Genomic DNA, 25,466 nt, shown 5'->3' with positions numbered 1-25,466 from the left:
TCAGTTAGCCGAGTAGCGATATCTGTCCAATTGCTTGCGTGAGATTGCGCAATTAGCAGTAACAAAGTAAGAGAGGATATTATCGGCGGTAAATGGGAGATCCTTATGCGAATTGTACGGGAATGGAACGAATAATGGAATGATGTTTCTGATATCGAAATGTTTTTTTATCCTCGTCCTAAAATATTATGAGCGGTTCTGTTCAAATTTAGAGTAACGATTCGTCGAGAGGGGAATTTGAACCTTATAATGTGTGATTTTAACCGTTCTATCTTTGTTTCAGGAGACCGCGTTCTTTGATGTTATATCTAGGAATGCATTTTATGCGCTGCAATGACGTCGATATACAATTTTGGATTGACATTTATGTAGAGAGAATTTCGAATATTCCTCCAAGCGCGTGAATCAACGCCGCCAGCGACATCTTCAGACGGAAAACGAAATCATAGCCAGTCGGTATAATATTTGCGAGCCGATCTACGGCGAAAGGATCCGAATCTAACCGAATTTCTTCGCCGTGATATTAGCCACAACAAAAAATTAGTAACATTCGCGTAAAAACTTTTCGGAAATATATATTTTTCACGTTCTTTTTGTGATTCACCATTGCTACCGAGAATATAGTGCTTCGCGACATTAAGGTAAGTACTAGATTTCGTTAGGTTATTTTTCTCGCGCGTTTCGCATTATTGGGCCGTTTTGGGCCCACGACTGCCTTTGACGGAACGGTCCGAAGGATGTACGCGTATTGTTATGACAAAATACAAGTAACACGTCATGCACAGTATTTTCAAATACTAAAGTAGGAATTTGCATCGTGGCGTGATATTTGCTTTTTTATTTCTACTTTTGCTTTGCCAAACATTCTCAAACGCATCGTACACGAGTTGCCTGATTGGTTTTGGGCTTAACCTAAACAAAATCTGCTGCACGAAATTCCACGCAAGGTACCAACGTATTGTCTTGTATACGTTCTAGAAATTTTGTCCTTCGTTTCACGGTTTACGTGTTTCAACGTGATCAAGTTATTAAACAATGTTTTTAAATGTTTTTTGATTGAACGTGTATATGCGTTTTTGGCCTTATATGCATGGTGATATTTATATAACATTGTCATTATTATAATTATATTACTCTGTTTTATATGCTTTTAGTTCAGTGTGTGTTACTAAAACTTGTTTTTCCAGTTTTGAAATCCAAGCGAGGTTCATTGGTACATTGGTCGTCAACAATGGCGGATGAACAGCAACAGTTTTTTCTTAAATGGAATGATTTCCAATCTAACATGGTATCATCGTTTAAACACTTACGAGATGAAAAAAGTTTTACGGATGTGACGTTAGCTTGTGATGGTCAAACTTGTAAAGCACATAAGATGGTATTATCTGCTTGTAGTCCCTATTTTAAGTCTTTGTTAGAGGTATGTTATCATCCTGTTATGCGAAATGTAATTTTTGGGAGATACGACGCAAGTGTTAATTTTCTAAAATTTTTTGTAGGAAAATCCGTCCAAACATCCCATTATAATTCTAAAAGATGTTGCATACAGCCATCTTCAAGCTATTTTGGAGTTTATGTATGCAGGAGAAGTTAATGTTTCGCAAGATCAGTTGCCTGCATTTCTTAAAACTGCTGATCGGCTTAAAGTCAAAGGGTTAGCAGAAGCACCAGGTGCCATTAAGAGAGAGGGTTAAAGTTTTACTTATAGTTATGGTAAGGTCATGTATTAGATTCGGTTGACAATTTCACTATATTTCATATATTTCCTTCAATTTAGTACTTGTGCTTCCCTTTCCAGGATATTGGAAAGCGTGTGGACTAAAAAAAAAGTGTAATAATGTAAAGTGATTACGTAAAGACATATACCACACACCATAAAAAACACACGCTATGTGTGCACAACTCAGTGTCCTCTGGTTCATGACTTGGATCAACACACGGCGACAATGTAAATTGCCTTTTCTTCATCTCAGTTAATGTTAATGTTGTATTGAATGTATGTATACAAATATGGTAGAGACGAAATGTTGATGTTTGTCTTGAACCCGTTGCGCCATGCAGTGGCGACAACACATTGATTATTTTTTTAAAACAAAGTGCTGCAGAAACTAATAAGTGGGTCACCATAGTTTACAATACACGGGACAGTTTTGTGGATCAAATGGAAATGTTAAAAGACATCTTTACAACTGCTGTTTTTAAAATGGATCTACTGTCTCACTATATTTTCCTATCGGTGGTTCCATGGTAGATCTGTTCACGAGGCATTAAAATTTCTTAAATCTGTACCAAATATTGGATAAGCGCAACCTTTTTACCGTTTTCTTCTTTACGGAGGATAGAGCAATATTTTATTGTAATATAAAAACTAAATATATTCGAGAAATAAGAGTTTATGATACTGTAATTGTAAGCCAATGTGTTAATATAGGAGAGCAAGAAATTTAGATCGTATCGTGAATAGATCTGCAATACCCCGATAATCCCATGAAAGAATGTTAAATCAAGTTTACTGGAAGTTGTAACATGCGTGTCGTTTATTGCTCTCTTTTATTATCGACAGTATGTTTAGTTAGGTGTATATACACGATTATTCCTCAAATTATTGGGATATAAAACAACTCTTGTGTGGATATATCTGTGGTATCTCTTGTAGTTTAAGAAACAATCGTGTATATATATTCAACCAAATATAGTGTTCGTGGATTGATAGATCGTGTCGTTTCTCACCGGTTAACATTCGCAATTGGCACGAGAATAATTGTTCCGTTCATCTTTTATTCAGTCGGTACCAGTTACCTCTTCTAGTGATCATGATTTTTTTACTTAACCAAATACTGCCAGTATTTATACCGGCGTATTCACAATATTACCGATAGACCAAATTTATTTATGATAATAATATATTAAGGGTTGAATGTCTTAAATCGAGGGAAGGTTATTGTAATATAAGCGAAACAAATTTTTGTAAAGTCGGAGCGCACAGTTCCTTTCCCCTCCCGATGAATCAGAATAATCAGAGTTAAAGGCAAAAAAGTCAGGAAACATTATCGAGTCAAGAACATATGTATTGATACGTGTTGTACGCAAAAATATAAAAGTACCATTTTATTTGTTATATAATCGCGAGTCCAAGAACTTTTGCTACATTTACTTCGAAGAACTAATTTTATACTTCTCGTAAGTTGATGAATTATGATTTTGCTTTATTCTTTTCTTATTTCTTAATATATTTGATTCAATTCTTGACTCTTCTTATTTTTTTTCTTTTCCTAAAAATTACTTTTGGTATAATATCGTTTGGTATACCTTGCGATAATTATCAAAGAAAAATTAGGTGTATTTACCATTTAGAATGATACCATTACGCATATTTACGATTTTTGAATTCATTTTTAAACATCACGAGTACTTCTACGATACTGAATGCCAATTTAGGATTACACATTCGTTTCCTATACTTGAAGCATATTGGAAACAAAATCGTACAAACATATTGTCGTAGCACAATTTTTTCTGTCTTTTTTTAATTGCGTCGGATGTTCTTGTGAACGTTGTTACGATTGTATGATTATTTGGAAACAACAAATTGACGCTCGAGTGGAATTTTTATCTTGACGATATTAACGAACTAATTCGGAACGAGTTAATTAAGAACGATTGTTGTAATTATGTACAACATAAACGCACGTAATGGGACCAGCCACAATGGACTATAAAGGTACAATTGGAATTGACTTTGTCTAGCCTCCGTTAATAGCTGTATTGAACATTATTTTCGAAGTGTGTTCGAACACATATCAATTATTTTGCTCGATTCGCGCTATGAGCGAAAGAAAAGTTTTCACAGTCATCCGATAGCAAGTCGTACTTGAAAAGCAAAGAAAAAAGAATGACGACCGTGTCTGTTCACAGTATTTAAGACAGCCTTTAACATTAAGATGGTTGGGTTCAGTTCCTACAATGACACGTTTCTCGGGCATTTGGTGATTAAAATGTGAATTGTACCGTGTGTATTTGCTAAAGTATCAAGAGCTGTATACACTTTAGAGTAGATGTTATATGAGTGATGATTCGAGATAAGTTTGCAACTTGTTGATAAGCTTTCCTCCATATTCTTAACCACTTATGTTACACGAGTAGAGGTGTTCAAGAGCTATTGTAAGTTTTTTACTCTTCTCTTTATCCAAACCTTTTTGAGAACGACCGATTTGCGATCTATTGATTTACCAAGGTTTTCCGACGAATCTCTCATTCCTTTTATACTGCTACTTTTTGTCACGAAATTTTCCTCGTTCACCTTTTTAAAGATAATATTCGACTTTTCCCTTTTGTCTCCTTTTAATAATTATAATGTGACTCGATGATGATTATGATTACAATATGACAATGTTGAGATATAAAAATAAATTGTGTAAATATATCATTTTCGTAAAACTGTTGCTTTTCCCTAATGCCTTCTAACTTCAGCTGGCAATAACAAAATGTACACTTTTTTTTACATGAAAAGTATATTTATATGCTTGTGAACACAGTCCAAATGCGTATATAATCATACATATAAAATAGTTAAAGTCAGTTAATAAATTGTGTCAAAACATATACAGAAACTTCAACGTAGCTTTTCACCTGTTGGTGAATATTGTTATGTTTCGAACGAATTAGGCACCCAGATAATCAACTCTCAGTTCCTATAATCTTTCATTGGGTAACCCTGAAAGACAAGAAATTCAACTGAAAATTCACTCTACGATTAAAACCACTTAGATTGTTTCCTAATGAATTCATGATCTTACTTGGTGCTGGATAGTTGTATACAGGATACTTAGGCGAAAAAGGAGTATTCGTACCCAATACTAATTCCGATTCATGTATCTCTCTAATGTGTGGAGTGTAAGACAAACCTACTTCGTAGGATGGTGGTGCTAAACAAGAGACGAAAGGTAATGCTCGTTAACTTGCTACTCCATTTTCTTTTGCATATATTAAACACAGATTTATTTATTTCTTACGTATATCCAGGTAAGCCGTAGAAGCGGTAATTCGATCTTGTAACGGATTATTTGATGCACATGATGGTCCTGGCGTCGACGTTGCCAATGGAGTCGGCTGTGCTGCAAATGGAGTGGAGGAGGGTACGACCCTATGCAGAAGTGTCAAAGCTGGACGATATAACGGTATCGTTCCGATCAGAATAGGGTAATGTCTCTTCATTTTAGAATACCTGATTTTACACATAAACGAAATCATCGATGAATATAATTGAGATCTTAGAAAGTAAACCACGCTTATAATATTGCGTCGTGGTTATTATATCTCATATCTTTGATATCGTAATTGCTTCTAGTATTAATATTACGATAGTAATCTGATATGAAGCAATAAAAATAGCTGAAAGTATTATCCACTTTCAATCAGTGTTACTTACGGTCCCGAAACGTGAACAGTGACGACCACCTCGTACTCTAAATCTATTATGCTACAATATTGAAGATCAGAGGGTGCTATTGGTGGTATTAAAATCTCCGATGCAATGCGGCCATGCATCGGAAATGGTGGTGAATGCCTAGTTTTTTTTAATACTTTTTTATGAATCATTGTATTATTTGACGTGTGAAAACGGGCTGTCTGCAAGAAGAAAAAGAATAGACGAAAGACGAAACGAAATAGTGCCTCGGCATTGTAGAAATTGGTATCTTGACCATTTTCAACCATCACTTACTCGTAATAATTTTGTGCTCAGTTTCCTAATCGGTATATTCGGGGCACTCGTGTAATGTATCGTTGTAGTTATTATTTGCCCTGGTACGTATCCAGTGCAAGGCACCATGATTTGTAAACTTATCGTGCCTTGCCCGATCCAGCACATGCAATTGAAATTCTTGTTCGTTTCATCCTGGATTGCAAACTGTGCGAGGAATAGAATAATTCGTAAATTTGAAATACGTTTGTATATCATTCTAGAGGTGAATATTAATTCCTTACGCATTTTTCACGATAAAGGTTCAAGTCTAAACGCGAAACTACGCTGAACGCTGCTTTGTACTCGTGATCGAACTTAAATGCTCTTTCGAGAACGACTTTCATCGTGTATCTTACGTACCCAGTGTCATGTTCAAAGCTGCATGGTATGTCACCGGGCAATCGGAAGCTAAACGAATACTCGGTATGTCCGTAGGGGATTTTATGCCCTGCCTGGCCTGCAAAATTGATAAGCACGTTTCTATTTTGAATTTCGTAGATTTCATTCGATATCTTTTGTTTGTCATGAACACTGATCACCGTCTTGCTCAAATATTTAAATCTCTTGGAAACTGTTACTCACATGTTGGAATACCAAGTATGTTATGCCTGAAATTGAAGTATTCCTCTCTGCTGGCATAGCTGTGCGACCTTATGTCATCTACTGCATCATTTTCCAACCAATGAACAAATGCTGATCCGTTTACAGTGAAATATAATCCTATAATCGAGAGTCAAGCAGATCTTGGATAAATTCACAATCGATCTTTCTTTATCTCTGGATGCACGTTCGATAAAAAAGCAATAATCTTGTCAGACTGGTTCATCTCACTAGCATGATTAAATAACGATTTACTTACGCGCCTAATTAGAATTGTGCAATTTTTCTAATAGAAGTGAAATAATGATTACATTGTTTCATGCTACAATGTTATTCGTACACCGATGTCTTCAACTAGAGACGATTAATCGTGAATCTACGAATGATCCACATTTGGTAATTTTTTTTCAACGAAACACGTTTTTTGCTGTTTGCAGAATTCGTTGGAACATCGCACAGAGATTAGGTACACGAAAATTTTATAGGCTTATACGTATATCTCGTTGGCAACGCAATTAAAAAACGTGCGAGTTTCCTTTGTAGCTACGTACGTTTAACGTTGCCGAAAACAGGATTATGCTACTGTAACGGTTGTTTCAGATTAAACGTAGTAAAGCAGTTTACCGCAAAGCAGAACAATACAAGAATGTGATTGTTTGCAGAGATGTCAGTTTCTCATATCGAATTCACATTGGCATTTTAATTATCAATTACCATATCACGTTTAGTTTGAAATGACTGTAAATTCGAAAACTATATATGTACTATATAGTTAAAAGCCGAAGTTAGTTAGTTAAAAGCCATAGTTAAAACGCGGCGCGTTTGAAAATCCTGTCGCGTTTCATAACCACAATAACTCACCTTCAACATACTTCTCTTTTGTCGTGTTTATGATAATTCTTCCGGTGACAATTTCACCGGGTTCATATGTGGCGCTTAATTTGTTGAATACTATGCAAAATTGCCTCAAAGACGCCATATCGTATAAGGAACGTCCAGTACTGGTGATTCACAGTTTCCAATTTTTCTTTCTCCTGTAAGAAACTGAAATCGTCAACTTTCACGCAACACAGTTTATAAATCATACATCTCCCACTCGATCGTTGACTGATTCGAATTTCTGTTTGACATTGATACTAAAACAACAAACAAGGCGATTGAGGAATATTATTGGGATAGGAACCAATAAATAGAAGCGAGGATCTGTACGTTACTATCGATGTGATATCTGGCAGTTAATGATACCGGCGATTTTTTAAATATCAGGGACATGATAATTTGCCATTAGATCCGTTTGGTTAGGGAATACTTTATAATTTTTTGTGCACACAGTAAGAATCGCGTTTGAGTTTATGAAAGTTATGGTTTAAAAGACGCGCTGCGTCGATGTTTGAAATAATAGTCACGATATTCTTACTGGCAATCAGTCGGAACTATCCTCAAGAAGAGGCAATCGATATTTTAAGGGCGCGTGATTCGCTTTTCCCGTCAGCGCGTAACTTGTACGAATTCAGTTCGTTTCTTCGCTGCTCCCTCGCGATCTGATAAATAATGATGACATTTCATGTCATTCCAATACTTTCGAGTCGTTCTTAAGACACACATGTAATGGACGCTATCGAGTCTTTCAATGAGATTGACTTTAGTTGGAAATCTGCTTGATCACGCGTCGTAAACACAAGTCTATATCGAACGTACTCTTATAATTTTAACGTAGAATATAAAATTGAGAAATGCAACGAAGATGGATCCACAAGTAATATCTCCGATCATCGACCGCGTTTCGAGGGCAATTTTCCACTTTGAAAATTGCCGCATCGCGTCTGTTTCTGACAATCTGGTTCGACGTTTACCTGTTGGTCGTGTTTGCCGAAGTTTGACCGCAAGCACAGGGGTTGATCCGTGAGCAGTTACCACACGTTGCGGTGCAAATTCGAGAGCAATCTCAGCGAACGTTTATGTAGTGTGTCGTCGTGAACCATCGATTACCCTAAAGGGACCGTTGCCACGTTAGTAAGTATCTGCGGTTTTACGCGAGAATCCAATTTTCCTTGGAGAAGCTGCGCGCCTTTGCATCCGCTTAGCGAATAAAATCTTCATCGTTCCAATAAAACTTCACCGTGCATGGGATTAGGAAAAAGCCAGCATCGAGATGTAACGTTTATCGTTGCAAAATTTTCATATATTAGTAATTAATTCCGGTTGTTTCCCTTTGTGCCTTAAACATGTATGTTTAACGGACGCTGGCAAACATTCTTCGAGAATGGTAATAACGGGTTAATGGTAATAATCTTCAACGAGGATAGAGAAATCGATTCAATGGAATATTTGCTCTGTCGATTTCAAATTGAACATCATTCCCCTGATATCCATCTATTCCCTCACATAAACAGCTTCTGTTAAATACCATTATGTTTCATTGAACTCGGCTGTTCTTGGAAAATAATGGACCTCGAAAGAGTGCTCTAATACGTGACATTTACTTCTCTACTTGTACCGTTATTTTATTCCTTCAACGATAAGATGAAATCCATCATCAGGTGGTGACCTACAGAGATCCCGAGGAGTCACGGAAGCGAAATGGATCGAATTAATAAAGAGACACGTGCGAAGAGAAAGGAAGCCCCGGGGACGTTGGAGGTGGGTGATCGAGCAGGGTGAAGTAGCTGGCAGGGTGGAGATGGCGACCCGTGCGATTCAACCCCTCAGTAAAGCGGTAACCTCTGTCGAAAATGTAGCTCGGTGGTATCGAGCTTTATTTTTCGGCATAACGACCGTTGCTTTCCTCCTGCTGTCAATTTTCGGCAGTTTACGGAACGTTGGAGTCTCACGAGATCGTTCGGATTGAAGAGAAAAACTTGGAATTTACCGAAGAAGTTGGAACAATCTGGCGTGACAATCGAGCGGTTTTGATCAACAGGTTAATTCTTCGGTGACAAACAGAAGCGACTGGTGAGATTGAAGTCTCTCAAATGTTTGTTTGTCGAATCGAGGACGATAATTGAAGCACGAGCACTTAGGATGTTCGACTATTTTAGGTGGAGATACGTCAGCACGAGCTCCTGTCAATAACTCGTATTAAATTCGTAACTTATTGCAATATTTTCACATATTAATTAAAATCTCGTTAAATAAAAAGTAATTGAAAGCACAGTGAAACTACGAGCTCACAGTTCGTAATATTGATTTCAGATGGGTTGGAAATTAACCAGCAAAAACGAAAGGGATGCGCTGTATGCGAGGTTTTTAGGAAATTAATGCAGAGTGTTACGACCGTTCGCGAAGAGACGCGGTCGCGAGGAAAACGCGTCAGCGAGAGGCGTAAATTCTCGCTACGATTCGGTGAATCGACGCCGCGAAGTAGTCGTTCCCCTGTTTCGGTTAAGATAACAGAGGTGGTTAAATGAATATGACACAGTAGAGTAAGTTATATTTCACCGTTTATTCCAACAACTTATAACGAAGACAGTTACGCTTGTGCGTATGTACGAGATGAATGAGTGACTGATCTGCGGGTGTGTATACCCGGTGGAAGGATGTTGACCGTTCGAAGGATGTAAAATCAGTACTGTCTTGGGAGACGATGCTGTCTCGGAGGAAAGCTAAGGATGGGTGTGTCTAGTGCACGGGACCATCGGATTTGTTGGTGACGATTTTAGTCAGGAGAGTGAGGGAATAGGCTTCGTTGTTAATTGGTTAAACGAAGGGTCTTAACCGCCCTCGAGAGAAAGTGGTTAGTGGGAGGAAAGTTACAGCGTACGTGAGAAAAACTAACTTTCCCTTATCCAGCCGTGGTAGACGATAGTCTTTAGAAATTCTTCGGAAATAGACGTTTGTTTGGTTTGAAGGACCTTTACTAGGAAATCTATGAGATTTATGGAAGGTACTTGAGGCTATTGAGGGTACGCAGTGAGTATTCGAAGACATCTGGTTGCCATCTTGCCCGCGGTGTGTGGCCTGAGGTTACCGCGGTAACACAGGTTGGCGTTACCGCGCGCAGGAGTATTCATATAAATTTTGCGTTTGTGCGAAACATCGCGGTGGATCAGTTGGTTCTCTCTTAGTCGAGGCTTTCCTTTTATCATTGGTTTGAAACGAGAAAGAAATTTGCGATAGCCGAAGGGAAATAAAATATCTCCGCGAGATTCTTTTTATTTACACTTGTTTCCCCGCAAGCCGATCGTTTACCAGGGGAATCGTCGCGTTGCCGCACTTCGGTCCCCTTCGATGGCGAAGGCAAGCGTCCACGATGTTTGAAGAGGTCTGTTTGACCTTAGGAAATCGTAGCTGTGACAGCAACAAAAGTTTGTTGGCATCTCTGCTGTCCTTTATATACCAATCGCAAAAAAATACTCTTCGACGCTCGTTGACGTTGTTATTTACCACTGAAAAGTAAATTTTGTACTATGTTTATAACAGGATATTTTTGTAATTCTTATAGCACGATAATGTCAACGTTCTCGATTTCTATTTGAGTGGCTGCTTCGAATTGCAAATGTGATACGAAGCGTTCATCGGACTGTCCTTTTTTTAAGAGTTCGAAGGGTCCAGCGTATCCTTTAATCTCTTTGTCTGTAGATGAATTCTCGAAGATTCTTTCTCACCCTTTGGGCTATTCTCCGAATCACCGCGTCATGCCGTAATGGCAGTGCGTAGAAGCAAAAGAGTCGAGAACCATCGTAGAAGGGAGGGCAACTCGACAATTGGGCACGGGGATGAAAATTCAATCCACTCTGGAAGGTTGACGCGCTGTTCGTAGAAGACTCGTGGCGAACCGGCACAACAAAGAGTTTCGTGTTTCATCATCATTGTGGAAACGCAATGAGCTCGCCAGAGAAGCTTTCTGCTTTCGCTTGGTAAATTAAAAAAAGAAGAAAAAACACGAAGGCAAGAAAAAATTCTAAGGAAAGGACAAACAGGGATCAAAAGGGATAGCAAGGGCATTCATCGAGTTATCGAACTGAGATGACGATAAACAGTCCCGGAGAATCGATACATTTAAAGTCCCCGCGAAGTCTCCGTCAGCTACCACACCACCTCAAATCCCCATCGAAGGACGCAGAAGTCCCACGCAGTTGTCTGTGAGCAAATCACCGGGCAAGACATTGGTTTTTGAGTTCCCTCCACAATTGTATCCGGGGACACTCAATACAAGTTTCGTTCGTCAGTAGGAAGTTAAAACGTTTCAATAGTTAGCAAGCTGTTCGAACAGGAAATTGGGAAGCCTTCGAAGCTTCGTTGATATATTTACTGTGCATTCTGTCGCAATTGGAATACTTCCAAATGTAAGTGAAAAAAGATTATGGTAGTTTGTTGAACGTAATTCGAGCGTTTGTCTTCGCGATCGGTAACGATCGGTATTGGTGAAACGGTGGTTGAACTCCTAATTAGAAATTCCATATGTAAACTTATCCATCTCTTTGCCTTTCACCTTTCTATCGGTTTATTTACTTTTTTCCGTGTACCCTTTGCTTTTAAGATTGGGCCTACAGAGGCATTTTTTACGCCGCCTGTCGCGTGTCGCACGCGGGAAACACAGCACGCTGGCAATGTTTAGTGTCGGCGTGTAACACGCAGCGTATGAAACGTCCGTGTAATTCTGGCTTAAAATTGATTTCACGCTACTTTCCAATATGTACGTAAGTGTGTGGAAATGTTAACCGCGGTAAGACAAAGTATTTTGAAGTGCGAACCGACGCGATTGTTGAATCGTGTGTATGCGCGGACAACGGAAAGAGAGTCAGTCTTCGATTGGTATGCGATGAGGACAATCATATTGTGTTCGGAATTTTAGTTGGCCGTCCGTTTAGGGCACCATTTCCCTCATTAGAAAATTCGGAATTATCGGTCCTCTCAGGTCAGCAAACGTATTGACTCGAGGCCAGGAAAAACCCAGGAAAGGACCAGCCGGAAGGGCACGGTGGAAAGGAGAAATTCAACGGCGAGGAGTTCAGCTTCAACCATCGGACAGTACACACAGGACGACAGAGTCCTAACTTAGTTCGGTTAAGTGCTACAACGAATATAAATAAAGTGCCGTCAAAATCTAACACTCGAGTTATTGAATACTTGAACGTTAAGTCATTCGAGGTACGCGATATCGACCGATCGGTTTGACCTGACCGGTTGATCTTTAGTCGATAATACGCAACATATTGTAGTACCTTTTTACAGCATTTTTCGATCAAATTATTTTTAAAATTTCCCTATTGGTTTTCTTCTTCGTGCGTGAAAACGGCTCCTCCTACGTGCATGTATATATTTGTCTTATAAATTTTTAAGGGATTTATTTGACGTTCATTACGTTCGTAGAAATTCGGAAGGGCGAATAACCGAGAGAGCAAACAAAGAACGAAGATAACTATCTAATTAATCGAATGTCCAAGTGATATCTGTTTGTCTTGTTTGTTGGTCTTTTTGAACTAATAGCCGGGCTTTAATTAACTGTCTATCAATATGTTTCAGTGCCGGATCACATCAGGCCGCGAGTACATAGTTTACCAGAGAAAGCGTACAATCCGAGAGCCGGAGAGGATCCGTATAGACTTGGGGCATTCAGCATCTCCCATAAAGGCGTCGTAAACCGTGGTGATTCGATTATCTCGAGACGTCGCAGCAGCAACACTTCTGTCGATAGTAGCAGGTAATTAATCCATGTTAAGAATTATGTTTTTTCTGTGTATGCGATTGTGAAAACTCGTTATAAGTATGTTTCAGTAGGAAGTAATTGAAGCGAAACGTACGAAAATTGAAAAATCAAGGATTTGTATGGTGCCTCGATTGCGCAGAGCACTGGGCGAAAAATTTGAAGCATATCGCGGTCTAACATTTTTTGTATAGAATGCGCGTTGCACCAGCAAACGGTCTACAATTTCGGGAATTTCAAAGCCGATAATCGAACGCGTTCCTGGAACACCGGCTCGATTACTCTCCCCCGTATTACGATCAGTATCCTTGCTTCCTTTCGTTTTCATCGAATTGCGTTGAATCCGATCTAGAACGAGAACAATGACGGGCAAAATGCGCGACATGCTCTTTCCATCGATCACTCTCTACCACTGGGATTTAACTTAACAGACCGATTTCAATTTTCATGTCATTGACCTGCTAATAATTAATTGCATCGCGACGTGATTCATTCTCGGTTTTTCAGCCACTAAATATGTGAATTTAGAACATCGATATTACGTTTAATATCATAATATTGCCAGAAAATTCTTTTGTTCTCCAACTTTTACAGAAATCAATTAGAACATGGATTCAGCGGTCTTTGTATCATACACATTTTTTAGGGGCATTTGGTATTTAATCCGGCTGCCGCAATTTCAATTACAGTATGTTAATCATACGTTTACTTGTCCCCCAATTTGCATCGCCCTCGCCTCATCATTTTTCGCACTCGTTCGCCCGCTAGATAATCTTGTTGTACTGACGGGGGTATTAGAGGATTCAGCGGAAGCGGAATTAATGGAGCACGTTTGTCGACCTCCCTACTATGATTCTAATACCTCCGAGCCAACCTTGGCCATCGTCTTCAACGATATATTTCAGTCCAACGATATCGATCCTTATATCCTTAATTTCTACGCATTAGAATCGCGATAGTAGTCACTTAAATTAATCGTTTTGTAAATTAAACTCTTCGATCTAGTCGCCTTTAATAAAACAAGCGTGGTTCAGTCATAAAAGAAAATCGATGGCACGAAAAGTATATTCATATGTTTGTAAGCATAGTGCAAATGTGTATACAATCGTAGATATAAAATAGTAAAAATCGGTTAATAACTTGTATCAAAATATATAGAGAATCTTCAACGTAGCTTTTCACCTGTTGGTGAATTTCGTTTTGTCTCGAACGACTTAGTAATCAACTCCCACTCGCTATAATCTTCCATTCATTTGGATAGACCTGGAAGAAAGAAATTCAAATGATAATTTATTCTACGATTAACAACACTTAGATTGTTTCCTAATGAATTCATGATCTCACTTAGCGCTGGATAGTTAAACACAGGATATCTAGGCGCAAAAAAGGAATTCGCGCCGAATACGAAATCCGACTCATTGTGATCTCGAATGTTTTGAGTTCCAGACATACATTCTTTGTAGGATGGTGGTGCTAAACAAGAGACGAAAGGTAATGCCCACTAACTTGCTACTCCATTTTCTTTTGCATATGTTAAACACAGATTATTCGTTTCTTACGTATATCCAGGTTAAACGACGAACTGTTAGCTGGATCTTGTGTTGGAGCTGTCGGAATATTTGCTGCACTTGCTTGTTCTGGCATCGTCATTGGAACTGGCATTATCGCGGGTTTTGTCACATTTGAGTTTGAGGAGTAGGGTACGACGTTGTACGGAGATGGCAAAGACTGATAATATAATGGTATCGTTCCGATCAGAAGAGGATAAGTTCTCTTAATTTTAGAAAACCTGATTTTGTGCATAAATGAAATCATCGATGAACATAATTGAGTCTTTAGAAAGTAAATCGCGATTATTATACTGCGTCATAGTTATTAACTTATACCTTTGATATCATACTTGTTTCTAGTATTGATATTACGATAGTAATCCATTTTCAATCCGTATTACTTACGCTGCCGAAATATGAACAGAGACGATCAACTCGTAATTTAAATTTATTATTTTACAATGTTGAAGATAAGAGGGTGCTATGGGTGGTACCAAAATTTCCGACGTTATTTGCCCATTTTTCTGAAATGGTCCAAAATCGCTCGTTTTTTTTATTACTTTGATGTTACTCAATGTCTTCGATGTCGCGTAAAATTGGAGTTTCTGCAAGAATAAAAAGAATAAATGAAGGACGAAACAAAAAAATGCTTCGGCATTGGAGAAATTGCTATCTCGACCATTTTCAACCACCACTCACTCGTAATAATGTCACGCTGACTTTCGTAATCTGTTCATTCGAGTAATTCATGTAATTCAGCGTTGTATTTATCGTCTGGCCTGGTACGTATCCAGAGGAAGGCACTGTGATCTGCAAATCCATCGAGCCTTGCCCGCACCAGCACAAGCGTTTGAAACTTTTCCTTATTCCATCGTTGATTCCAAACTGTGCGAGGAATAGAATAATTCGTTAATTTGAAATACGTTTGCACATTATTCTAGAAATGAGTATCAATTCCTTACGCATTTTTCACGATGAAGGTTCAAGTTTAAATCCGAAACTACGGTGAACGCTGCTTTACACTCGTGATCGAACTTCCATGGTCTATCGATCACGGCTTTTACCGTGTATCTTATGTAGCCATTCGTATGCTCGAAGCTGCATGGTATATCATTGGGCAATCGGAAGCTAAATGTATACTCGTTATGTCCGTAGGGGATTTTATGTCCTGCCTGGCCTGCAAAATTGATAAGCTCGTTACTATTTTGAATTTCGTAGATTTCATTCGTTATCTTCTGTTCATCGTTAACACTGATCGTCGTCTTGTTCAAATATTTAAATCTGCCGAACTTGAAAACTTTCACTCACAATCCTGTGTACCAAATATGTTGTACTTGAAATGGTAGTATTCCTCCGAATTGCTATAGGTTCGCGACTTTGAATTATCTAATAAATCACTTTCGGACCAATGGACATGCGATATCCCCCTCGTACTAACATATAGTCCTGTAATCAAGAATCAATCAGATTTTAGATAAATTTATAATCGACTTCTATTTATCTCTGGATATATGTTCGATACAAGACAATAATCTTATCAGACTGATTCATCTCATTAGCAAGATTCAATGGCGATTTACTTACGCGCCTAATTAGAATTGTGCAATTTTTCGAATAGAAGTGCAATAATGGTTACATGGTTTCATGCTACAATATTATTTGTACACTGACGTCTTCAACTACAGACGATTAACCGTGAATCTACGAATGATCCACATTTCCTAATTTTTTTTTAAAGACACACGTTTTTACTGTTTGCAGAATTCGTCGGGAAATCGCACAAAAATTAGGTACACGAAAATTTTGGCAACGTAATTAAAGAACGTGCCAGTTTCCTTTGTAGCTGCGTACGTTTAACGTTGCCAAAAACAAGATTACGCTATTGTAACGGTTGTTTCAGATTAAACGTAGTAAAGCAGTTTACCGCAAAAGACGGTAAACTTTATTATTTGCAGAGATGTCAGTTTCTCATATCGAATTTATATTAGCATTGTAATTATCAATTACCACATCACGTTTAGTTTGAAATGACTGTAAATTCGAAAACTATATATGTACTACATAGTTAAAGGCCGAAGACGATTCCTCTGAACGCGGCGCGTTTGAAAGTTCTATCGCGTTTCACAACCGCAATAACTCACCTCTAACTTGCTTCTCTTTTATTGTGTCTAGGATAATTTTTCCATTGACGATTTCACCGGGCATATATGTGGCGTTTGATCGATCGAATGTCACGCCAAATAGCTTCAACGACGGCATGGCGTATAGGGAACGCTCGGTACTGGTGATTCACAGCGCCAAATTTTTTTTACCGTGTGAGAAATTCTTCCTGAGAATTTTCTCACCGTGTGAAAAGGACTTTCACAGAGCACAGTTTGTAAATCGTCCGGGTCTCACTTGACCATCGACTGGATTGAATTTTTGTTTCACATTGATACTAAAACAATAGTATTATCGGGATTGGAATCGGTAGATAAAAGCGAGGATATGGCGTTACTATCGACATGATATCTAGCTGTTAGTGATACCGGCGATTTTTTAAATATCAGGGACATGATAATTTGTCATTAGATCCGTTTGGTTAGGGAATACTTTATAATTTTTTGTGCACACAGTAAGAATCGCGTTTGAGTTTATGAAAGTTATGGTTTAAAGGACGCGCTGCGTCGATGTTTGAAATAATAGTCACGATATTCTTACTGGCAATCAGTCGGAACTATCCTCAAGAAGAGGCAATCGATATTTTAAGGGCGCGTGATTCGCTTTTCCCGTCAGCGCGTAACTTGTACGAATTCAGTTCGTTTCTTCGCTGCTCCCTCGCGATCTGATAAATAATGATGACATTTCATGTCATTCCAATACTTTCGAGTCGTTCTTAAGACACACATGTAATGGACGCTATCGAGTCTTTCAATGAGATTGACTTTAGTTGGAAATCTGTTTGATCACGCGTCGTAAACACAAGTCTATATCGAACGTACTCTTATAATTTTAACGTAGAATATAAAATTGAGAAATGCAACGAAGATGGATCCACAAGTAATATCTCCGATCATCGACCGCGTTTCGAGGGCAATTTTCCACTTTGAAAATTGCCGCATCGCGTCTGTTTCTGACAATCTGGTTCGACGTTTACCTGTTGGTCGTGTTTGCCGAAGTTTGACCGCAAGCACAGGGGTTGATCCGTGAGCAGTTACCACACGTTGCGGTGCAAATTCGAGCGCAATCTCAGCGAACGTTTATATAGTGTGTCGTCGTGAACCATCGATTACCCTAAAGGGACCGTTGCCACGTTAGTAAGTATCTGCGGTTTTACACGAGAATCCAATTTCCCTTGGGAAAGCTGCGCGCCTTTGCATTCGCTTAGCGAATAAAATTTCCATCGTTCCAATAAAACTTCACCGTGCATGGGATTAGGAAAAAGCCAACATCGAGATGTAACGTTTATCGTTGCAAAATTTTCTGATTTGCAAGGACAACTTGTCGTTTGTACGCTTAATTCAAATATCAAAATCGTATAGCAAGTTCGTATTCTCTTGGCAACAGGTTTATTATGAATACGAACTGTCTGTTGATATTAAGGTGAAATATGTATCAATTCGTATATTAGTAATTAGTTCCCGTTGTTTCCTTTTGTGCCTTAAACATGTATGTTGAACGGTCTCTGGGAAACATTCTTCGAAAATGGTAATAACGTATTATCAAACACCAAGCAAATTTCATAGGCGCAAATCTTCAACGTGGATAGAGAAATCGATTCAATGGAATATTTACGCTATCGATTTCAAATCGGACGTCATTCCCCTGATATCCATCTATTCTCTTACATAAACAGCTTCTGTTAAATAGCATTATCTTTCATTGAACTCGACTGTTCTTGGAAAATAATGGACCTCGAAAGAGTGCTCTAATACGTGACATTTACTTCTCTACTTGTACCGTTATTTTATTCCTTCAACGATAAGATGAAATGCATCATCAGTTGGTGACGTACGGAGATCCCGAGGAGTCACGGAAGCGAAATGGATCGAATTGATAAAGAGACACGTGCGAAGAGAAAGGAAGCCCCGGGGACGCTGGAGGTGGGAGGTCGAGCAGGGTGAAGTCGCTGGCGGGGTGGAGATGGCGGTCCGTACGCTCCAACCCCTCAGTAACGCGGTAGCCTCTGTCGAAGAGGTAGCTCGGTGGTTTCGTGCTCCGTTATTCGACATAACGTCATCCGCTTTCCTCGTGCTGTCAATTTTCGGCAGTCTGCGAGTCGTTGGTCTCTAACGAGATCGTTCGAATCGAAGAGAAAAATTTGGAATTTACCGAAGAAGTTGGAACAATGTAGCGTGAAGATATCTCTCGAGCGGTTACGATCAACAGGTTAATTCTTCGGTGACAAACCGAAGCGACTGGTGAGATTGAAGTCTCTCAAATGTTTGTTTGTCGAATCGAGGACGATAATTGAGGCACGAGCACTTAGAATGTTCGACTATTTTAGGTGGAGATACGTCAGCACGAGCTCCTGTCAATAACTCGTATTAAATTCGTAACTTATTGCAATATTTTCACATATTAATTAAAATCTCGTTAAATAAAAAGTAATTGAAAGCACAGTGAAACTACGAGCTCACAGTTCGTAATATTGATTTCAGATGGGTTGGAAATTAACCAGCAAAGATGAAAGGGAAACGCGATATGCTCGGTTTTTAGGAAATTATTGCAGATGTTCACGTTACCGCGCGCAGGAGTATTCATATAAATTTTGCATTTGTGCAAAACATCGCGGTGGATGAGTTGATTCTCTCTTAGTCGAGGCTTCCCTTTTATCATTGGTTTGAAACGAGAAAGAAATTTACGACGGCTGAAGGGAAATAAAATATCTTTGTGAGATTCTTTTTATTTACTCTGTTTCCCCGCAAGCCGATCGTTTTCCAGGCGAATCGTCGCGTTGCCGTACTTCGGTTTCCTTCGATGGCGAACGCAAACGTCCACGGTGTTTGAAGAGATCTGTTTAACCTTAGGGAACCGTAGTTGTGTCAGTAACAAGAGCTTGTTGGCATCTCTGCTGTCCTTTATATAGCAATCACAAAAAAATACTCTTCGACGCTCGTTGACGTTGTTATTTACCATTGAAAAGTAAATTTTGTACTATGTTTATAACAGGATAATTTCGTAATTCTTATAGCACGATAATGTCAACGTTATCGATTTCTATTTGAGTGGCTGCTTCGAATTGCAAATGTGATACGAAGCGTTCATCGGACTATCCTTTTTTTAAGAGTTCGAGGTGTCCAGCGTGTCCTTTAATCTCTTTGTCTGCAGATGAATTCTCGGAGATCCTTTCTCACCCTTTGGGCTATTCTCCGAATCACCGCGTCATTCCGTAATAGCAGTGCGTAAAAGCAGAGGACCATCGAGAACCATCGTAGGAGGGAGAGCAACTCGACAATTGGGCGCGGAGATGAAAATTCAATCCACTCCGGAAGGTTGGCGCGCTGTTCGGAGAAGACCTGTGGCGAGCCGGCACAATAAAGAGTATCGCGTTTCATCATCATTGTGGAAACGCAATGGCAGAGGAGCTTTCTGCCTTCTATTGGTAAATTAGAGAGAGAAGAAAATCACGAAGACAGGAAAAAATACTAGGCAAAGGACAAGCAGGGTTCAAAAGAGATAGCAGGGACATTCATCGAGTTATCGAGCTGAGATGGCGACAAACAGTCCCGGACAATCGATACATCTAAAATCCCCGCGAAGTCCCCGTCAGCTACCGCAACTACCTCAAATCCCGATCGGTGGACGCAGAAGTCCCACGCAGTTGTCTGTGAGCAAATCACCGGGCACGCCATTGGTTTTTGAGTTCCCTCCGGAATACTATCCGGAGACACCCAATACAAATTTCGATTTCGAGGAGTTTGGACGATTAAACGAGCCCGATCGAGGACCCAGAAGTCCGAGTTATTACGTTCGTCAGGGATGTAGGAGTCCAAAGAGTCCGACCCCGGACCTGTTGCACTCACCGAATAGAAAATCTCCTATTTTTCAATTCTCCGAGTGTAGAAAAAATTTAGGGAAGACTATGAGTTATCCGCCAAGGAGTCCGGTCTCTGTCTCGCCTATAGTGCCAGTCAGGTCTCCTAGTTCCTCGAATTTCGGTTCCAAAAACCTGAAATCTTTCGATCATCGTAAAAGTTGTTGTTTCGGATTGAGTGGTTCTAAAAATCCCATGTCTCCGACTATCGTCGCCTCTTTGACTCACGGATCGTCTAGTCCAAAGCACTCTGAAACGAATATGGATCATCAGAGCAACGTGAATTACAAGACTAACGGATCCGGAACGTCTTGCGTAGAAGGATCTTTCCGAGATAAAAATGACAGTCCGAATAGTAAGAAGGGTAGCAAGAAGAGCAGTCATTTTAATCGCAGTCAAGGATGCTTAAATGAATCTAGCAAGAGCCAGAGCGAGAACACGGAGGATGTTTATGGGAGAAATGGAAAAAATATGTCGAGAAGATCGACCAGCGACTTGACTGATATGGGGGACGCGGATACGGAGGTGACTTTGCTCTCTAGCCCTCGGAGAAGAGGCTCCATGAAGGGTGGTCTCGGTGAGTAAAATAAATCATGACACAAGGCGACACATCGGTACGCTTATCGTTAGTCTCGAACAATATAAAATTCATTTCCAGCAAAGTTTTTCGAAGGATATTAATAAGGTTGTTCTCTGTTGTATTTGTCAAAGGTTCGCTTAAAAACAGCATGGAAGTCTTAATTGAAAATTTATTGGATCAAAATGGGTCAATCTTGGGGAGCGTATCGTCGACTCGTAATTCTCTCGTCGAAAGAATCTCCGGAATCGTATTTTAAAAGACTTTGCAAAGTGCAACGAGCGCGGAAAAGATTCAATTAACGGGGCTATCGTTGCACGAGGGAAAGAGAGTTAATTATCGATTCGTTATCGCGTGGGCGGGTCTCGTGTCCAGTGAAATCGCAAATTATATTATCTCGTAATGAGATACATCGTTTTCCGGACACCTCTAATTATTCAGTCGTTGAAGCATCTGCGGAACAATGTTCTCTCGCGTGGCGATCAACGAGGGGGATCGTCGATAGGATTAAAATCATTAGCCATTACTCCATCGGTTTTACCGATTCCTCCTTCTCCTCTCCCCTCCTTTTCTTTTCAATGTCACGTGCGATGGCAGGATTATCGGTTTTAATTAATGCTGGTAGCATCTCGCGTTGATTCCCCCGAGTCGTTCGAAGCGTGCAACACGGTAACGAGCCACGCGACTTCCGAAGTTAAATTTTTTAATCAATTTGTAATCGACGACAATTGTTTCGTAATCGAGCTAAACGTGAACAACGACTCGGCCACGTGACACAGTTGTTCGAAGAAGTCAGATTCGTCAAAGATAACAGGAGTGGAATTTTCCATATATTTCGGAAACGCCAGGCGCGCTTCTCGATTCGTTGGTACCAGCGAGAACGCAATTTGCTTACCGGTTAAAATATCCCATTGTTCTTAAAGTCAGAGTATTCTGTTTTGTATAAACTTCGTCCCCGTTTTCTCGCGGTTGCACGGCACAGAGATCATAATTACACCGCTTTAAATCATCTTACCGTGCATGATGTTCTTCCTACCTCCGCTTCGCTGGAATTAATAACAACGTCGTTATTAGCCCGTGCGTTTCAGAGTTAGTCGCTTTGTTCTTCGAGTCTCGTGTCACGTATTTTCCATAATATGTTACTCGGCCTTTCGCGTTGTGCTTTATCTCGTCACGCGGCAGACAAAGGAAAGGGCTACCGAGAAACTAAAAGTTGGCTCGACGTAATCATTTTCCCCAGACCGTCTTACCAATCCCAATTGGATCTTCGTTTAAAGGCTGCGAATAAAACCAGCTTTCGTCCTATTCGTTCCAGCCGGTATCCTTTCCCACTCGCGTTCCTTTTTTCCCTTGCCATCGGCAACTTTCTTTTTGCCGGCGGGAACGAAAGGCTGATCCCCGTATTTCGAGCGATTAATTCTGTAATACCGTTCGATCTTTAATCCCTTGAGCTAGGCGCACAACTTTTGCTCACGCGTTGGAACAGGCTGAAAGTCAGGGGTTAACGGTCATCGCCATGGTCGCGAGGAATCGTCGTTCACGAGCGCGTTTCACGAGCATCAAGAACGGCGTCGAGCAATTACCAGGGATTCTAGATCGCCTTTATTCGCGACAGATCCCTTTGAACGTTGTACGCGACGCGAATTCCCCACCGGCATTTGATGAAATTGCCCGAGACGTTTCTGTGTTGCAGCCTACCTCGCGTCCAGACGGGGTTCCCGCGACAGCCAGTGCTCCAATTTGTCGAACGTCAGCAATGAGAATGTGGGTCCGTTGAACTTCAGCGCTCACCCCCGCGCCAGGCAACGAAGGACCTCCAATTTCTTGGAGCTACCCGGTAAGCACGTATTTCCATCGTTAAGGCTGTCGAACGCGATATTTCTTCGGTCTTCTGGTCGTTGATCGCGGTTAAGGACGGTGGATGGTGGCAGGTGGTAGACGTCGTAAAGATGGAGTGGAAAGACGCAGCTGGATTACCTTGTATACAGGGCTGACATTTTCCAGTCAATTTTCAATTTACCTTATTAAATTCTGGTTTTTAAGATCGTGGTTGTGAAAGCACGTTTCAAGCATTTTATTAATACTTCGTTCGCAGTTATTTCTTTTGTTTCTATAATGTATGAAATTCTTTTCGTGTTCACTGGTATATACAGCAGCATAATAACTTTTACATAAGTACATACATAATAACTTTTATATTAAATATGTTTTTGATGCTTGATGGATTATTATGTAAAAGCAGACTGTGCGTGTTTCATGGTCGGAAATTGTTATCATTGCTGGATCTTTCTTTCTTCAGAGCAATTTAAATGACAGAGAATTATATTTACTCGTATAACTTTATCAGGCATTCCAGCTTTTAGTTAGACGTAGGAATTTTCACGATATTTTTCTTCCTGTCAATTTTTGTAACCGAGTCGTAACAATTGAACGGCAGATTCAGTAGAACGGGGTCGAGTTATCAGATCGACCATTGTTACCGGCGTTTTTAATCGTACATTACTGTTTACATTGAATGGTATCGGAAGCAGCGACGGCACCGCGCTGCCTGTCCTGGTTTAAAACTTTCGATACGCAATTCGAATGTGGAACGAGGTTTCCCCCCAACGAAATAAATATACACGTCTATGTTTATGTCACCTTATATCTGAATCTAACAGCGTGAACTATCGTGCAATCACGATGTTCAACGTGGTCTTGCCGAATTCGTTCATTCATCGACTAATCATGCAAATCCCTATGAAAATCCGTCTCGATTGAACGAAGCTATTAAATCTTGAATTTTTCCAATATCTAACGTCTATTCGTTCATGAAAACGTCGTTGCGCTTTAACGAGAAACAAGGGAAAGTAAAAAAAATTCAGTCACTTCGATCGCTTTGCATTCGCGTAGATGCCACGGAGCTCAAACTTCATTTACATTGAAAACGCTTTTTCATCTGCGTTTCAACACAACGAGGGTGGAAAAGGAAAGGTTCCTCCGCTTCCTTCGGTTGAAGAACCATCGAGGGGGTTAGGTAATATCGCGAACAGGATCGCGAAGGTAATCCCTGCCCCCGTGCGTCGATGTTTCGCGGTGGGGATAGCTTGTAGATCTGCCCTTGAATGGATTTCCTAGCGGCATTGAAGCTGCGGAACGTATCAAACTGACAGATTACCCAGGAGTATCCGAGACGGCCGTATCTGCACGGCGGAAATTAATTACGCGGCCGACGTCCGTTGGGTAAATACTTTCCGCAAATAACCAAGCCAACGACGACCTCTGTCGATGGAACAAAACCATCGTCGACATGTGATATTAGGATTAGCGATGTTAGGATGCCGTGTTGGTCAACCAGTTACATTCCGGTGAAGAAACAGCAGTAGAGAGAGGGGAACGCGGAAAAATGAGACACGTTCTCGTAGATCGCCATGATAATCTCGTCTGATAATGAGTTTTTTCCCGACTGTTGGCGGATTCTCATTAATAACCGAGAGTACTAGTCGGAAATAGAAAATTGATGCGACATGTAAATTATTGTTCCCATGTTTATGATGATAAACACGATATGCACGATGATAAACTAGACTGCAGTTGTTTATGTAGTTATTTATGAGAGATTTAAATATACAAAATATCTAACGATAAGCGGAGGATAAATATTTGCAGTTAAATGATAATACACATCGTTCTTTCCATTCCTTTTTCTTTCTTTCTCTTGTTTTTTAACAAATACGATGAAAAAAATCTCAGAGCGGAGAAATGGCCTTCTGTATAAAATATAACGCAGCGAATAAGAGGAAAAGTACGAGTAAGCGCTAGAAATGTGGGTGTCCAGGAGATAACCGACAACAAAACGTTCGACACAATCGTTTTCAGGAGGGAAAAATGATCGCGGAAATGTACATGCTCAGATACGCTCGCCAGTCGGCAGCGTTGTTCTTTGATAGCGTGGTTTTTGTCGAATGCTTTCATGATCGGCTTCTTTTCCGTGGCACGCGCAATATTGCGAATTTTTGTTGGCAAAAATTCCTCGGCGTATTTTTGCCAGTCTGCAAATATTTAGAGAGAAGAACGAGTCCGGTGATATTCCCATTTACCGTTACCGATTCCTCAGATAAAACGTGTATAAAACGAGCCGAACCGATGCGATGCGATGATATATACGTCGATAGGATAAACGTAGTGGAATAGGACGGACTAGGTCAGACACGGGTCGCCTTTGTCTCGAACGCCTCGGGATTCTTCCTGCTTTCTCCATTGGCTTCGTCATTTCCTCTGCGTCCGATTTAATTATTCACCGCCTTCTACTTCTTTGTGCTGCTTCTGTTTCGAGAAAGCCTTCGGGCATTGTG

At 40.1% G+C, this 25,466-nt stretch overlaps 3 protein-coding genes across 8 annotated transcripts in view; 2 read left to right on the top strand and 1 right to left on the bottom strand.

The window, feature by feature from the left end:
* The first annotated feature begins 431 nt into the window (after window positions 1-431).
* LOC126867735 (longitudinals lacking protein-like) lies at window positions 432-3,249 on the top strand. Of its 3 annotated transcripts, none has more exons than XM_050622578.1 (4): window positions 432-641; window positions 1,188-1,420; window positions 1,500-1,713; window positions 1,799-3,249. In XM_050622578.1, the coding sequence occupies exons 2-3, from the start codon at window positions 1,232-1,234 to the stop codon at window positions 1,692-1,694; spliced, it is 384 nt and encodes a 127-aa protein (XP_050478535.1). In that variant the 5' UTR covers window positions 432-641; window positions 1,188-1,231; the 3' UTR covers window positions 1,695-1,713; window positions 1,799-3,249. The 3 variants fall into 3 exon arrangements, with proteins under 3 accessions (XP_050478535.1, XP_050478536.1, XP_050478537.1); XM_050622579.1 differs by lacking the exon at window positions 432-641 and adding an exon at window positions 690-947; XM_050622580.1 differs by lacking the exon at window positions 432-641 and adding an exon at window positions 690-1,016.
* Window positions 1,823-17,159, bottom strand: LOC126867729 (arrestin domain-containing protein 2-like). 2 transcript variants are annotated; one of them, XM_050622570.1, is made up of 8 exons: window positions 16,681-17,159; window positions 15,848-15,985; window positions 15,502-15,716; window positions 15,239-15,424; window positions 14,945-15,144; window positions 14,549-14,778; window positions 14,334-14,462; window positions 14,037-14,252 (listed from the first exon to the last, which is right to left on the bottom strand). In XM_050622570.1, the coding sequence occupies exons 1-8, from the start codon at window positions 16,796-16,798 to the stop codon at window positions 14,239-14,241; spliced, it is 1,230 nt and encodes a 409-aa protein (XP_050478527.1). In that variant the 5' UTR covers window positions 16,799-17,159; the 3' UTR covers window positions 14,037-14,238. The 2 variants fall into 2 exon arrangements, with proteins under 2 accessions (XP_050478526.1, XP_050478527.1); XM_050622569.1 differs by lacking the exons at window positions 14,037-14,252; window positions 14,334-14,462 and adding an exon at window positions 1,823-4,925.
* Window positions 4,888-25,466, top strand: part of LOC126867724 (uncharacterized) — a 42,249-nt gene continuing 21,670 nt past the window's right edge. Inside the window, exons 1-5 of one of the 3 annotated variants that reach the window (XM_050622555.1) lie at window positions 4,888-4,943; window positions 5,023-5,199; window positions 12,809-12,986; window positions 19,850-21,132; window positions 22,826-22,969. In XM_050622555.1, the coding sequence (XP_050478512.1) occupies window positions 20,232-21,132; window positions 22,826-22,969 (1,045 nt within the window). In that variant the 5' untranslated portion in view covers window positions 4,888-4,943; window positions 5,023-5,199; window positions 12,809-12,986; window positions 19,850-20,231. Of the gene's footprint in view, window positions 4,944-5,022; window positions 5,200-10,326; window positions 12,987-17,510; window positions 18,940-19,849; window positions 21,133-22,825; window positions 22,970-25,466 lie in introns of those variants that run through there. The other 2 variants (XM_050622556.1, XM_050622554.1) reach the window with 2 other exon arrangements.

Source organism: Bombus huntii, chromosome 7 (genome assembly GCF_024542735.1).
Source record: "Bombus huntii isolate Logan2020A chromosome 7, iyBomHunt1.1, whole genome shotgun sequence".
Taxonomy (NCBI): domain Eukaryota; kingdom Metazoa; phylum Arthropoda; class Insecta; order Hymenoptera; family Apidae; genus Bombus; species Bombus huntii.
The sequence above is the reverse complement of the archived record's forward strand: the minus strand, read 5'-3'. Positions and strand labels throughout refer to the sequence as shown.

Bases quoted from the DNA above. Each gene is read 5' to 3' on its own strand.
- LOC126867735 (XM_050622578.1), top strand. From the start codon at position 1,232: ATGGCGGATGAACAGCAACAGTTTTTTCTTAAATGGAATGATTTCCAA. The intron at 1,421-1,499 runs GTATGTTATCAT...AATTTTTTGTAG, and splicing joins ATTTTAAGTCTTTGTTAGAG to GAAAATCCGTCCAAACATCC.
- LOC126867729 (XM_050622569.1), bottom strand. From the start codon at position 16,798: ATGCCGTCGTTGAAGCTATTTGGCGTGACATTCGATCGATCAAACGCC. The intron at 15,425-15,501 runs GTAAGGAATTGA...TTCCTCGCACAG, and splicing joins ACCTTCATCGTGAAAAATGC to TTTGGAATCAACGATGGAAT. The intron at 14,779-14,944 runs GTAAGTAATACG...GCACAAAATCAG, and splicing joins TCTGTTCATATTTCGGCAGC to GTTTTCTAAAATTAAGAGAA.